Below are 15,651 nucleotides of genomic sequence, written 5' to 3' on the forward strand. Positions count from 1 at the left end.
GTATGGGTTTTTAAAAATTATTATTATATACAGATTATTATTAGGGTATTATTGTTATTACTGTTCTTTTTTCTTCCTCTCTTTTTCTAGATTCTCCCACAGCGAGAATCCATCCTCCTCAGGGAATCATGAGGGAAGGAGACACCTTGGTTTTGACTTGCGCTGTTAACGGCAACCCACTGTAAGTCCTTCTTCCAGATGGGAAAAAAGCAAATTTTGGACTTATTTTGAGGGCAACAGGCAAGAACCTGGTGCAGAAAACCAGGCAGCTTTGAGATACCGTTTTGGGAAAAGGAAGGTTGTGGCGGCTGGTTACCCTGCTCTTTTAAAAAAAAAAGAAAAGAAAAAGAGCGATTTTTACTGACATTTGTTAAACCCCAAATCTGGTGCTGAGAAAAGCTGAAATTGGCCACCCCTAACAAATGAGAGAGCTGTCAAGTGAGATATTGGAATATTTTGGGCTTCATCAACCAAGGGTATTGATTATTCGACCAGATCTGCCTCTATCTGCATTTTTTAACTAAAACAATATATCAGAAGCCCAACTTTTCACAAAAGACCCTTTTGGGTCTTTTGATGGCGGAAGCAATTTCTGATCAGCCAGCCTGGGAACCTCGGAGATAACTTGTAGATTTCTGATTGCTAGCCAGCATGGCCAGTGGCCATGGATGTGGAATTCTGGAGGAGTGTTTCTCGACCTTAGCAACTTTAAGCTGTGCGGACTTCAGTTCCCAGAATTCCCCAAACAGCATACTGGGAAGTGTGGGAATTCTAGTTCTGCCTTAGGCATGAAAGGCGACTGGGTGACTTTGGGCCAATCACCAGAAGACAGTGAATTCTAGTCCCACCTTAGGCATGAAAGCTGGCTGGGTGACTTTGGTCCAATCACCAGGAGACGGTGAGTTCTAGTTCCGCTTTAGGCATGAAAGCCGGCTGAGTGACTTTGAGCGTCACTCTCTCAGTCCAACCCACCTCACAGGGTTGTTGTTGTGGGAAAAATAGGTGGAGGAAGAAGTATCAGGTATGTTTGCTGCCTTGAGTTATTTATAAAAATAATAAAGGCAGGATAAAAATCTAATAAATAAATGTCTCACCCTATTTGTAACCCAGGATATAGGATGCCCTAGAATAGAGTTGGGCAGATTTTAAATTTTAAGGCTCTGCTCTTTTTTTTTTAAACTAAAGATTTCAAGGTCCATTAACTGCTTCCATTTCTAAAATAAGATTTTTGGGCTTGAGCGTAGAAACAAATGCAAAATGGAGGGTGGAGAGGAGACGGTATGGATTGCGCTCAAAGTTGCTGGAGTGGAATGCCATAACACAGCGTTTCTCAACCTTGACCACAGCTGGCTGGTCCATCTTCAAGTGGTCAAGATTGAGAAACTGCCATTACAGATGACGATGGTCGACTTCAACACTCACTGGATCCTGCCACTCCCACCGTGCAAATCTTAATTTCTACAATTCAATTGGTCAAATTTAGGGATGGGGTGCCCTATTTTTTTTTTTTTGCCCCTGTAAACCAGCAGAGAACCTTTTTGATCTAGTGCAAATGATCCCATCCTCTTCCGGGTGATGTTGATGTCAATTTTGACTTCTCTCTGTCTTGGAGCATCAGCTGTTTCAGAGACGGTGTGTGCATGTGTGAAAAATAACACAGGGGAGACAGTTTTCACAGCCAATGGCAGTGTAGAAGAGGGATAGCTGTGCACCTCTGAGTCATTTTCTCCTCCAACGATCGGGGTTTGGCATGTTTTCTATAACCTTGGTGAAGGAGATGCAATTTGATTTTTTTTAAAAAAAAGAATATGCAAAGGGAGGACAGGAAACAGACCCGTGCTTGCTCCCTGCGCTGTGTGTCAACAATTCTGGTCTGTATTTTGCTGCTTATGACAAGAGGCACAAGTGGAGAAAGGATTTCTGTCCTGGGCAGATCGGCTTTTTGAAGATTGGCTAGATAATTGCTGGACATGGATATTTGATCCGGGATCAATTTGGCTTAATTTTTTTTAGGATGATTTTGTATTGAAGCTACAGTAAATTTTTTACAAGTCGATGAGCATAACAGTTTGTTAAAAGGGGGTTTGGGGATTTTAATCTTGTCTTTTTTTTTCATTATTACGGATAATCTTTATTATTTTTATATCCTTATATATTATTCGTATCAGTATTGTCTTTCCTCCGAACTATTTTGTCACTGATATAAAATTCTTTTGGCCTGTTTCATAACCGGTGGGAGATTAACACTGTTGCATTATATTAATCAGCATTCAGCTAGGAAGGATGCTGCGGGTATGTGTTAATCTTTTTTTTTAAGACACTTTTATAATGTCTGTTGTGGTTCCCCCCCCCCTTTTTTTCTTTTTTTCAAGATTTTGATGTTTTGTACATACTGTTTTAATAAACTAAATATTATTACTTTTTTTTTAAAAAAAAGATTCCTCTCCTGGGCATAGTTACCATCAACATAATAAAGCCAGCAATTTTGCCTCAATGTCTGCTTGTCCCATTAGGGTCCTGAGGCCCGATCCTCCATTTTTTTGTCCACCCTTTTGTGAGCAAGCTGTCCTTGCCGCTCTCCCTGACCCGCCTGACTGATGGGTACAATTCCTGAGCAGAGTTATTACTCAGAGTGCCCCTTGATCCAACCGCTGCCTCACGTGTCCATCCATCACCTGGTCTGGCAGCAAATAACCTTGAAGAGAATGAGCCGCTTTTTCAAAAGTGGTGTGTGTAGAGGCAGCAAGGATGCTACGCGGGTGGCCAGAAGGTGGCCAGAAACGGAGGGGCTAATAGATTAGCAGGGGCTAATAGATTCTTTGGGTGCCCCTTTCAGGCCCAGAGACATTAAATGGAGCCGAGCGAACGACACGTTGCCTGAGCGAGCCCTGACAGAGGGTGAAGTGCTGACTATCCCCAGCCTCACCATGCTGGATAACGGCACCTACTCGTGCCACGTGGCCAATAAACATGGACGGTCCTCGGACCAGTACGTGCTGGTGGTTTATGGTGAGTAAGCAAAATCTTCGCAGCCTCCTCTGCTCCTGCCTGAACCCGGAATCCCCACGTTCCAGATCTTCTGGCAGTTGTTCCATTTGGTCTTCGTCGTCTCAGACCCAGTTCTCACACTTGGGTCTAGGACAGGGGTAGGTAACTTCGGCTCTTTTACGACTCGTGGACTTCAACTCCCAGAATTCCTGAGCCAGCCATGCTGAGGGGAAAGGGAGTGGTGTCCATGCTGAGCCATGCTTGTCTCAGGAATTCTGGGAGTTGAAGTCCACGAGTCATAAAAGAGCCAAGGTTCCCCACCCCTTGGTCTAGGACAACTCGCCCCTGCCAATTCGCCGTGGGACAATTTGCCACGGAACGAGAGTTACACCCACATCGAAAAAATAGTGGAATAGAATCATTCAAGAAAGGACACCAAAGGAGGGACGGAAGGAAATGTGAAGGACAAAACTGAAAAAAAATTTTTTAAATTATTTTAAATAATTCAATTCAGTTGTTGAATTGTCCTTAGGCGAGTTGTCCCGTTCCAACCCCTCTCCAGAGCAGGAATGCATTCTTAGGCAACTTACGACGGGACTGGAAAAAAACTTGACTCACGAGCGATCCTCGCATTAACCGCTGCCTCAGCAGCCCCATAGTCACATCCTCAGAATTGGGACACGAGGCAACTGGCCTGTGTTTATGACCTTTGCAGGATCCCAGGGTCCCGTGATCTCCCTTTGTGACCTTCCCAGCCTGCTTCCAATCAGGGAGGCTGGGTTTGTTTAACAACTGCAGTGATTCATTTAACGACCTCAAGGATTCACTTAACAACCATGGCAAAAATGGCCGTAAAAAAAATCAAGCGCGAGTCGCTTCCTGACTTACCTTGCTTAGCAACGGGAAAATCTGGTCCCAATATTTCACTTTGGACAGTGGCTGAGTGGAGGGGGGGCACCAGATGGAGCTGATACCCTTTTCACTCTGGGTCAGTCAGCTGTTTTGAGAACCAACTGCAAAGTTCATCCTTCCAGATCAAAGGGAACATTTTTCTGCTGAGGCCTGAGGCGGAACTGGCTGCTGACTTGGGTCGTTGGTTCCCCGCTGCCAAGAGGGTGGCCAGAGATTGGAAAAATGGAGGAGACCCCTCTTTCCCCCCCCCCTTTTTTTTTTTTTTTTGCAAAGCAGGGCAATTCTTGCAAGAGACATTTCCACCTTCGGCTCCTGCCTTCAGCACCTTGCCTCTCCTTTGCAGATCCTGGGGCTATTGTCGAGGCCCAGACTTCGGTGCCCTATGCCATTGTGGGGGGCATCCTGGCTCTCCTCGTCTTTCTCGTCATCTGCGTACTCATCGTCATGGTCTGGTGCTCCATCCGGCAGAAAGGTTAGTAAGGGGAACCCAGGAGGGTCTCTTAGTAACCTCGTCTCTCACCGCTGGCCAATGAATGGGAAGCTGGCCTTGTTTTTCAGATTGCTTCTAAGTGGGCATTGCAAGCATGGATTTGGGGTGTTCAGCGTTGGGTTGAGATGCTAAGGCCAGGTGGGACCAGTTTCGCTCGTTGTCTTCCCCCTTGGGAATGTGGGAAGCAGGACACAGCAGCTCTCTGCAAGCCACCCCGTGTCAGAGTCAAATTCTAAGACATAGAACCAACACAGCCAGGGGAAGCTTCCTGAGACCCATTCACCTGCTCTGCCTTGGCCTCTTCTACACCGCTGTCAGCACCAGCTCTTTCTTCTCCTTAGCACCTGAAGGCAGAAGGAGAAACAACAGATGGAATCTAATCCTGGAGAAAACCAAGCTATAACGAAGGAGAAACTTCCTGACAGTAAGAACAACTATTCAGTGGAACGACTTGCCTCCAGAAGTTTTGTGTGCTCCAAACCTGGAGGTTATGAAGAAGAGATTGGACAATCATTTGTCTGAAATGGTATAGGATGCCTGATTAGAGGGATGGACTAGAAGACCTTCACGGTCCCTTCCAACTCTGTTATTCCGTTATTCTCACTGTGGTCACTGAATGCAGAGACCAACTAGGTACCACCAAGTGGAAAAAGTTGGTAATGGGTGGTGTCCAGTGGTCCCCACTGTGATTATTATTGATCATCGCACAGTCAGCCAGATGTTCAGACTGGATTTGGCATTTTTGTCTACCTACCGAGTCCTTACCAAGGACCTGGGATAGGCAGATGTGGATGTTTGATGGTGTTACAGATATCGTCGCAGGATGGAAGCAGTTCCTAGTAAGGCCGCCTTTTGCAGTTGACTAATTTGTCAATGCCAATGGTGTTCAAGTGGTGCTCCAGTTGTTTTGGGATTGCACCCAAGGCGCTAATAATAATAATAATAATAATAATAATAATAATAATAATAATAATAATAATAATAATAATAATAATAATAATAATAATAATAATAATAATAATAATAATAATAATCTACAAAGAACTGCGCTACTTGGAACATCTTACATTTTAAGGAGATACCTGGTTGATACCTAGGATGCTGGCAGCAACCCGTGTCAACCATTAGTGCCAGTCAATTTGAGTGTTCAGTTGACTTGAGTTTCATGTTTTACGAATAAAAGTTTTATAGTAATAGCAATAGAGTTGGAAGGGACCTTGGAGGTCTTCTAGTCCAACCTCCTGCTCAGGCAGAAAACCCTGTACCATTTCAGACAAATGGTTGTCCAGTCTCTTCTTAAAGAACTAACATGGCTACTCATCTCACAGTGATCCTAGGCACCTTGCAACTCTCCGTAAAAACAAGATTAAAAAGAGAGCAGGCCTTTCCCATCAGGTGCAAGACCAACTACACCATTGCTCTCCACTTCTATCCTAATGCCAGAGGGCAGAGCCAGGTCTTCACTCTCTTTAAGAAGACTAGAAGGAAGGGCCCCTCGTATCTCAGGCAGTTGGCTACTTCAAAGGTCTGGGGTATCTACAGAGAAGATGTTCCTCTAAAGGCCATCAGATGGGGGCGGGGGAAGGGACATGGGACATGCCTACTCGATCTGATTTAGTGGGATGGGCGGATACCTTCAGCCTCACAAATAACGTGGCCTTGTACATACCTTAAATAATGTGCCAGAGCTAACAGCATGTAGGTGTATGAGTTGAGATGAGATATGAGGGCACTTGACGTGATCTACGAGTGTCATGGTTTGCTGGTTCTCCTGTGCTTTGCAAGAGGAATTATTGTCAGCCTTCCTTGACTGAAGCCGCTGCTTTTTTTTTTTGCTTTTTTTTTGGCATCGTCGAATTGGGGGTGGGTTTGTGATTCAACCCTGACGGCCTGTGATCTCACTGGTATTCTTAAGACAAGTCCTCCAGGCAAAGCAGCCCCGCCTTGGGGCAACAGCTGTAAGACCTCTGTTGTAGCCCCACAGCCACTATGTGTCTTGTGGCTGGTGGGATGATGGTTACAACATCTGAAGGGCCCTGGATTGACAAAGGCTGCCCTAAGTGTAATGTCAGATGTCTGGCTGGCTCTTCCTTACCAACTTTATTCTGTCGCTCAGAGAATAATAACAAAGTTATTATGCCAACCTTGTTATCCCAGAGCATTGGGGAATGCTGCACGACACAACCCAGTGATATGGGTTAAATTGATTAGTGAAAGAGCAGTCCAGTTTCTTTTCTTGGGATTTTCTTTTTGTTAAGAGGAAGTCTCTAGAGTTGAGGATCTTCCCTCAGCTGCTGCTTCTTGTTCTTGCAACCATACTGAGATCACGCCTCAAGTCAATTGAAGGGTGGGCCAGTCAGAGTGGCATTCTGGGTTGCTTGGTGGTTGCTTGGTTGAATCAACTTGTATAGCCCCCCCCACTCCATCTCAACCAGGGATTGTTGTTGAAACGGATAAAAAAAGGTGAGGTTCCTCAAAGAGCAATCATGTTATTCCTTGGAATAAAGTCTTGTCATGCATCCAAAGCTCATCTAACCAGCTCTATTGATGTCAGCATGGAGAATAGTCATGTTTAATCCTTTAGCTCCCTTACCTTCCAATGCAGAACCAAAGCTGATTTTCGTTTCTTCCCCTGCTTAAAGTATTAAAGAGGGGAAGAACACGAGGGACCTTCTGTTCAACCAATAATAATTGTGCCAGAATCACCTCCAGGAGGAGGAACAGTACCAGCGATAGGAGAGAGGCTGGCAGAGCCAGGGGGAAAGAGTCAAATGGGGCATCAGTTTAGAATCTTTATGTCATCACGAGAGGGCAAAATCAAAACCCCTCCTAAACACCATTGACCCTTGTTTAATTCTACTCATGTGCCAACTGATACTTGGAGACGATTCCTATGCATAGGCTTGAGCATTAAATCAATAATTTTGCACTTTCGGTATGGACCTTTGTGGTTTGCACGTGACACTAACTTAAGGATTAACTAGAGAAGAGTGGAGCCAGTTTGGGGGATGCGCTTAATCCACCCCTCTCTCTCTTCCCCCCACCCTCCCTTTTCTGCCCTCACAGGTTCCTACTTGACGCACGAGGCCAGCGGGCTGGACGAGCATGGAGAAGCCCGTGAGGCTTTTCTCAACGGTGGAGATGGCCATAAACGCAAGGAGGAGTTTTTCATCTAAGCCAGGGGGGAGGAAAGAGGAGGAAGAGGAGGAGGAGGAAGAGGGGGGAAAGGGGTGCTGGGTGCTGTGCTGGGAGAAGCGGCTAAGGAAGGGGTGCGCTGGAAAGGGGAGAGAGTTGGCGAAAAGCTGGGGGTGGGGAGGGCTGGAATAAAAAAAAAAAAAAGGAAAAAGACACAAAAAGATGCTTTAATGAAACAAAACCCATCGTGTACAAAACCAACCACTGGCGGCTGCCGCTGTTCCCGGTTTTATTTTGGAAACCGAGGATTTTTTTAACCCCTCCGCTTAATCCAGGAAGTTCCACGCTTCTGCCTTCAAGAGGCCTCTTTCCACCCCCACCCTCTTCATCCTCGCCAGAGTTATGCCCTGTGAATTTGGTGGGGCTGGGGATGCATACTTAGCTCTGTTTCCCCCCCCCCTGAAAAAAGGGGGAGGGGGCAGGGCTTCTGCAACTTGTTTTCCCTTTGGGGTGGAAGCAGTACTTTTGAGGGAGGGGGAGGGCTGCGGCTGTTTGTAAATAAAATCCAAGTGGGGAGGTGGAAGGCCTATGGTATATTGAAGGGGGGGGCGGTGAGGGACATCCCAGTGGCCCCCATAGCTTGTTAGGTCTGACCTTCCCAGATATTAGCACTGAGATTCACAGTATCTGGGGAGGGAGGCAGGGCTAATGGGCGTAGCTTTGGGGGCACCCTGGTCTCCTGGATGGACCGAGAACCCTTGACCTTGAGTTCTGGGCTCTGGATGATCATGGAGACCTTTGTGCCTGTGTTCTCCACCCTGCGCGATTCCGCCGTTAAGGAGCGCCGTTGTGATGGCCATCTGCAACAAGGGGCGTCTTGGGGATGTCTTGGGGGTCTCTTCAGGGTTGCGGGATCCTTTTCGGCTGCATGCTTTTCCCGGTCAGGTCGGGCTGCTCGAGGACTCTCGGGCTGTTCAAAAGCAGGTTGACTCTTTTATTTCTTCAAAGCCATGATAAGTTTGGGGAGGGCAAGGGAGGGGGGGTGGAAGAGGATGGGGTTGTCTTGTCTGTTTATCTGTCTCATCCTTGTTATTGTGACGTTCTTGGCCGGAGGGCAGGAGATGGGACCGCAAAGCCCGCCTGAGCATCCACTTCCCACACCACGTTCACCTTCTCATCCGTCCTGGACAACATGGCGTTGGTCAGCTTCTGCAGAAGGCGGAAGACGGGGCTATTTTTATCGTTGTGTTTTTAAGTCTGGCCTACTCCCTACCCCTTCCCTCCCTCCCTCTGTCTTGCTCTGACCCAAAACCATAAGAACATCAGCCTGGAGAATCCAGGGGTAAGCAACCTTGGCTCTTTTATGACTCGTGGACTTCAACTCCCAGAATTCCTGAGCTGGCCACGCTGAGGGAAAAGGGAGAGGTTTCCAAGCTGAGCCATGCTGGCTCAGGAATTCTGGGAGTTGAAGTCCACGAGTCATGAGGGGGCCATAGTTCCCCCATGCTGGCTCAGGAATTCTGGGAGTTGAAGTCCACGAGTCGTAAAAGAGCCAAGGTTGCCTACCCCTGGCCTAGACTACCCTCTCCTCTTTTTTTCCTTCTCTCTTTCCCTCTTTCCTCTCCTCTCCTTCTCTTTTTCCTCTCCTCTCCCTCTCCCCTACTCCTCAGTCTCCCTCTCCCCTTTTCCGTCTCCCATTCCTCCTCCTCCTCCTCCTCCTCCCCCTCCCCCCATTCCATCTCCTTCAGAAGAAGCTGATTTTTGCCGCTCTGCAAAATGAAACAAAACTAAAACCAACCAACCAATCAGAACCAGAACGTAGAGACCCCCCTCAGCCCCAGGATTTGATCCTGTTCCAATGAACTTCACTTTTTGAGACACACCTGTGGTAGAAGAAGGGTTCAGGAGCCACTGTTAAAAAACCTCTGCTTTGCCCTAGGGACAATTGCATCGGATTGCTGTGGATTTAAAAAATAATAATAATAATAAAAAATACCCGCCTGGAATAGCTGAATTTTTGGGAACTTCCCCCTGGAACGCATTTCCTATCTCACCATTCCCAAGGCAGCTGCTGCTCTTCTTCTGCTTCGCCCTGGATCCTCCAAGGGGCATTTTCCAACACATTCTCTCAACTTCTGACAACAGTCCCTACGCCTGGTGATTCCCGATGATTCCTTCCAGTTTTGCCGACTTTTTCTCCATTCGTGCCAGTAAATGCCCACCCCTCCCCTCTTCCCTGCCGTCCTCTTGCAAATCTCCCCCTCCCCACCCCTTCCCCTTTGTCTCTTGTCTGGGGAGAAAACATGCAAACAAAGCAGAAGAAGAAACCAACCGTGTGATTCTGTGTCCGTCTCCGGCTCGCAGTTTTTATTTTATATTGTTTGTGTCTTGGAAGAAGGGGAGATTTAAAAAAAAAAGGAAAAATATAATAATTAATATATAACTGGGGGTTGGGATGTGTATAGAGGGGGCTTATTCCTCTGCAGCCCAAGACTTGTTTCCCCCGTGCCCGAAAGTTAATATATATGTAAATATCTATGTCTGCCTTTTAACCACCTTTGATACTTCAATAAATCCCCCTGATTAATTCTTTTAACACCAGTGGTTGTGCGATCCTTCTTCATGAGCGTGCGCAAGCCTGCAGAAAGCAGTGAAGGTTGCAGAACAAAGGGGGGGGCAGGGGAGGGCCCCCCCAACCGGTACAGAAAGGGGTACAGCCAGCGGGCCAGAGGTGGGGTACGACGGCCCCTTGATGACTTGTGGACTTCAACTCTCAACTTAGGACCACAACTGAGTCCAAAATTTCTGTTGCCAAGCAAGACATTTCGTTAAGTGAGTTGTGCCCCATTTTATGACCTTTCTTGCCGCATAACAACGCTGCAGTTCTTACGTGAATCTGGCTTCTGCATTGACTTTGCTCGTCAGAAGGTGGCAAAAGGTGATGACGTGGCTTTGGGATGCTGAAACTGTCATAAATATGAGCCGGCGGCCAAGGGTCCGAATTATGATCAAGTGACCCCCTGGGGATGCTGCAATGGCCATTAAGTGTGAAAAACGGTCACAAGTCACTTTTGCAAAGTGCCGTGGTAACTTTGAGCGGTCACTAAATGAACTGTTGAAAGTCAAGGGCTACCTATAGTAGTAGCGATTCCCCTCACATTCTTTCGCTGCTGCCTGTATAAGAGGGTGAGAAACAGGTACCTTGGCCTATGCACTAAACCAGGGGTAGGCAACCTTGGCTCTTTTATGACTGATGGACTTCAACTCCCAGAATTCCTGAGCCAGCCATGCTGAGGAGAAATGGAGAGGTTTCCATACTGAGCTATGCTGGCTCAGGAATTCTGGGAGTTGAAGTCCACGAGTCATAAAAAAGCCAAGGTTGCCTACCCCTGGCCTAGATCTTTCTCTGCTCTCCTGAAGCGACTTCCCTCGTGTTGCAAAGGAAAACATTTCCTCTTTCCTTCATGCCGGTCTCTCAATAACCTGGCAAGGGAATTTGGATAAAAAGCTGCGTTCCTGAGGAGGGATTTAAATGAAACCTCCACCACAGGCAGTCCTTGACTTACAAAAGTTCGAAGTTACAACGGCACTGAAAAAAAATGACTTATGACCGCTTTTCACACTTAATGACCACTGCAGCATTCCCCAGGGTCACGTGATCACAATTCGGACACTTAGCAGCCGGCTCATATTTAGGACGGTTGCAGTTTCCCAAAGTCACGCGATCCCCTTTTGCCACCTTCTGACGTCCAAGGGGAAGGCGGATTCACTAAACCGTCATGTCACTAACTGAACCACTGCAGTGGTTCACTTAACAGCTGTGGCAGGAGAGGTCGTGAAACAGGGCAAAACTCAGCTACCGTCTCACTTAGCAATAGACATCTTGGGCTCAGTCGTGGCCGTAAGTCGAGGATGATCTGTAGAATCCTTGGCGGGATCTTTCCTTTCCCTGCAAAGGCCACTAATGTGGTTTTTCCTCGTGTCCTCACAGCTGGGTCTCGCCCTCTCGAGGCTTTCCTTGCTCCCCACTCCCTGCGCCCCCCATTTTGGGCTGCTGGTGGTTCAGTCGAAGTCCAATTCAGCTGGAAATAGAGCCGACATCCTGGCGCTTCGCTTTCCTTCTTTCTTTCTTTCCTTCGCTCTGGTTTTTATTACTCCAGAGCGTTCCTTCCCCGGGTTCCCCATCTGTCATCCTGTACAGAACTCTCTTCTGGTGGAAAATATTTCAGCTGGGAGCTCCCAGGAAAAATATTTTAAAACAAGCGGAGAAGTGGGTGGGTGGGGATTTAATGTTAAACAAGACGGTACAAATTCTAGGTTTGCAGCTCTTTTTATGGAAGCATCAAAATATTTAGGAACAGGGTCAAAGCAGCAGAACCTGTCCAGCTGTGCACCATGCTTCACGATCTCTGATGTACAGGCGCCATTTCCCCATCCAGAATTAGCCCCAAAGGTCTTTGACAAGAGTCTACATCTTCTGGATTATGTCATAATCACAACTTACTTCTTGATTTTCATTCTAGATAATTCCAGGCCCTTCCAACTAGTATCCCATGAATACCTTGCCATAATTTCAAGTGAATATACTATACGCACATTACAGAATTACAGAATAACAGAGTTGGAAGGGACCTTGGTGGTCATCTAGTCCAACCCCCTGCTCAAGCAGGAGACCCTATGCCATTTCAGACAAGTGGCGGTCCAGTCTCTTCTTAAAAACCTCCACCCACAACTTCTGGAGGCAAGTCCTTCCACTGATTAATTGTTCTCACTGACAGGAAATTTCTCCTTAGTTCTAGGTTGCTTCTCTCCTTGGTTAGTTTCCATCCGTTGCTTCTTGTCCTGCCTTCGGGCGCTTTGGCTCAAATATTGAAAGACTGCTACCATGTCACCGCTAGCCCTTCTCTGGTCACCCCAGTCCTCCTCGAATGTGCTTGCTGCGTTCTGATATGGATTTTTGAGAACAAACAGGCATCTATAGTGGCTAAGTGGTAGAATGCGGTATTGCAGACTAACTCTGTCCACAGCCAGGAGTTGTACAGCCTTACCACCCTCTCTAAGCAGTTTACAAAGTCAGCACCTTGCCCCTAACAATCTGGGTTTTCATTTTATTGACCCTGGAAGGATGGAAAGCTGAGTCAACCTTGAGCCGGTCAGGATCGAACTGCTGGCAGTGAGCAAAATTAGTCTGCAATACTGCATTTAACCACCAGGGCTCCGCACCCTCAGTCCTCATCTGGGATTCAGAGAGTGTAGGTTCCTATTTTTGCTGCTTGCCTGTAAGTTTATCTCACTTTTATACACTGTTGTACACAACATATTGGAGAGGTAGGACAGCTGTTCTAAATGATCATTTCAGAGGATCACTAAAAAAAAGTGTCAGAAGGATAGAAGCAGATCCTCCCTTGCCCTTGTGCTGGCCTTTTTATTTGCAATTATTTCCCAGGTTTGCGGTGCCATGTTGCTCTCCTGCCCTTTTTGAATCAAGACCAAGAGGCCCATCTGTCCCTAATGCTAAAAATGATGGCAGCTGCCAGAGCCAAGAGGGATGGCGCCTGCTCACCGGGGCAGCAAACTCATCTTATGAATGAAATGGTTCTTAACGAACCTCAATTGTCCTCATTTAACAGGTAAGCATCTTCGCCAGCCTTCTGCTCTTTGGCTTCATTGGTTTGCCTAATCCAATCTACCGTCAAACTTTTTTGGGGGGGGGAAATTAGTAGAAGAGGGTGTGAAGCATCCAGCATGAAATTGGTGTGTGTGTGTGTGTGTGTGTGTGTGTGTGTGTGTGTGTGTGTGTGTGTGCTGAAGGCTTTCCTATCTAAAAATGGGCCCTCTTATCAGCTTACTTGTGGCGTGCCTGTAGGCATGGCCGTGGCAGAGATACTGTAGGGTAAGCCAACTCACTCTTCCTTTTGTCATCCAGGATTAAAGTGGGAGGCTGACAGAGCATCTAAACTAAGCAGTGAGGTAGGTTGGCATCGGGAGGGCAGATGAGATGCCAGGTTGGCCTGGCCTAGAAACCAAGAGAGGGCGAGTTCTAGTCCCACCTTAGGCATGAAAGCCAACTGGGTGATTTTGGGCTAAGCACCAGACGTCTGTGAGTTGTGGTCCCACTTTAGGCATCAAAACCAGCTAGGTGACTGGGCTATCAGGAGACAGTAAGTTCGTCTGTGTTAGGCATGAAAACTGGCTGGGTGGGTCCAATCACTGGGAGACAGTGAATTCTAGTCACATCTTAAACATGAAAGCTGGCTCGGTGACTTTGGGCCAATCACTGGGAGACAGTGAGTTCTAGTCCTCTTTTAAGCATGAAAACCAGCTGGGTGACTTTGGGCCAATCATCAGGAGATAGTGAGTTCTAGTCCCGCTTTAGGTATGAAAACTGGCTGGGTGACTTTGGACCAAACACTGGGAGATGCTGGGTTCTAGTCCCCTTGTTCAGGCATGAAAGCCAGCTGGGCAATTTGAGGCCAATCATCAGGCAACAATGAGTTCTAGTCCTGTTTCTGGCGTGAAATCCAGCTGGGTGACTTTGGCCCAATCGTTGGTGACAGAGAATTCTAGTTCCACTCTAGGTATGGAAACTGGATGGGAGACTTTGGGCCAATAACCAGGAAACAGTGAGTTCTAGTCCTGCCTCAGGCATGAAAGCTGACTGGGTGACTTGGGGCAAACAGCACCAGATGGGTAGATGGTGAGGTTTTTTTCTTGGGGGGGCCTCCTGGCAAGATTAGTTGTTGGTGGTTGTTTTTTAAAATCAATCTTAGGCTATTCGTTCCTGTTGGGAAGCTGAATAGTGGCTGAAAAGGACCTATGTCTGCAGAAGAGATGCAGAGTACAAGATGGGAAATGAAAGGGGCTGAGGGACCTTGGCTACGTCTTCTTTTATGGCAAGGAACAGAAGCCTGGCAGAAGAGTCAGATGGATTGGCTTAGGATGGCCTCCTGTATAACCCATCTTAAGTGCCATTTTTACCAGCTACTTTCTAGCTTCACGAGTTGGGAGGACACCCAGGGCGAAGCCGAAGCCCAGGTTGGCAAAGGACCTGTAATTTTAGGCGCACCCGTTTCTCTGAATCCGATGATGTCACCACATCCTCTTAAAATGCATTGCTGTTTTACAATCTAATATTTTATACATCCCGGAGAAAATTGACCCAGGCTGTCAATCTCTCCTCTGCTGCTGAAACCGTGCCCGTCTTTCTCCCCTGAAAGCTGAAATGATGGCTGTTGGGGAAAGGAACTGGGCTGTGTTCAGTTTCCAGATGACAAGCATGACATGCAAATCTGGTGCAGAAAACAACAAATAAATAAAAAACCTTAACAGGCTTCATTGCTGCTTGTTATAGAGCTGTCAAAGCAGAAGCGCCTTGATAAAGGCAGGTAATGCAGATTTCACAATATCCTAGGATAAGCTAGGATAAGCTAAATGAAGACTGGGTAGCTTATGACCCAGCATTGTGGAAATCCAACTGTTGCCTTGTTCTCACATGTTTTACGAGCCAGGTTATCACCTTATGTCAGAATGCAGTTGATTTCTCTGGCTGCAACATGCGATAGGAATACAGCTTAGCTTTAGGGTTCAATCTGATGTGTGAACCCAGCCTCTGGATCTCTCTTCCACTGCTGGGCTAAAACACTTCCTGTTCGCATTTACAATGAATCCCCCAGTGGTGGGATTCAAATAGGTGAACAACCAGTTCTCTGTGTGGATGCTGCTTCCGGAACTCCGTTCTGGGCCTGGGCAACAAACAAAATTAGCTACCGGTTCTGCCGAAGTGGTGTGAATTGGCTGAATCCCACCACTGGGCTGCCCTAAACTGCAGATTGTCTGTTTTGAGTGGCAGCCAGCCCCTCAGCTGAGACTCCATTCCCTTTTTACAGCCGAAATATCATAGCAGTTATCAACTCCTAAATAGATCCACGTTTCTCCAGCTCAACAACTTTCAGTGGTGTGGACTTCAACTCCCAGAATGCTGACTAGAGAGTTCTGGGAGTCCGTGCAGGATGGCTAGAGAATGCTGGGAGTTGAAGTCCATGCACGATGGCTGGGAATTCTGGGAGTTCAAGTCCATGCATGATGGCTGGGAAATTCTGGGAGTTGAAGTCTACGCATGACGGCTG

General features: G+C 47.1%; 1 protein-coding gene across 1 annotated transcript in view; it reads left to right on the top strand.

Annotated features, from left to right (window-relative positions):
• CADM4 (cell adhesion molecule 4) overlaps positions 1 to 7,576 on the top strand; it is a 136,181-nt gene extending 128,605 nt beyond the window's left edge. The window contains exons 6-9 of the mRNA XM_081334973.1: positions 91 to 181; positions 2,837 to 3,009; positions 4,244 to 4,372; positions 7,457 to 7,576. Of these exons, the coding sequence (XP_081191099.1) occupies positions 91 to 181; positions 2,837 to 3,009; positions 4,244 to 4,372; positions 7,457 to 7,566 (503 nt within the window). The 3' untranslated portion in view covers positions 7,567 to 7,576. The remainder of the gene's footprint in view (positions 1 to 90; positions 182 to 2,836; positions 3,010 to 4,243; positions 4,373 to 7,456) is intronic.
• The last annotated feature ends 8,075 nt before the right edge of the window (positions 7,577 to 15,651 follow it).

This window comes from Vipera berus (assembly GCF_964194415.1).
Source record: "Vipera berus genome assembly, chromosome: 9".
NCBI classification, from domain to species: Eukaryota; Metazoa; Chordata; class Lepidosauria; order Squamata; family Viperidae; genus Vipera; species Vipera berus.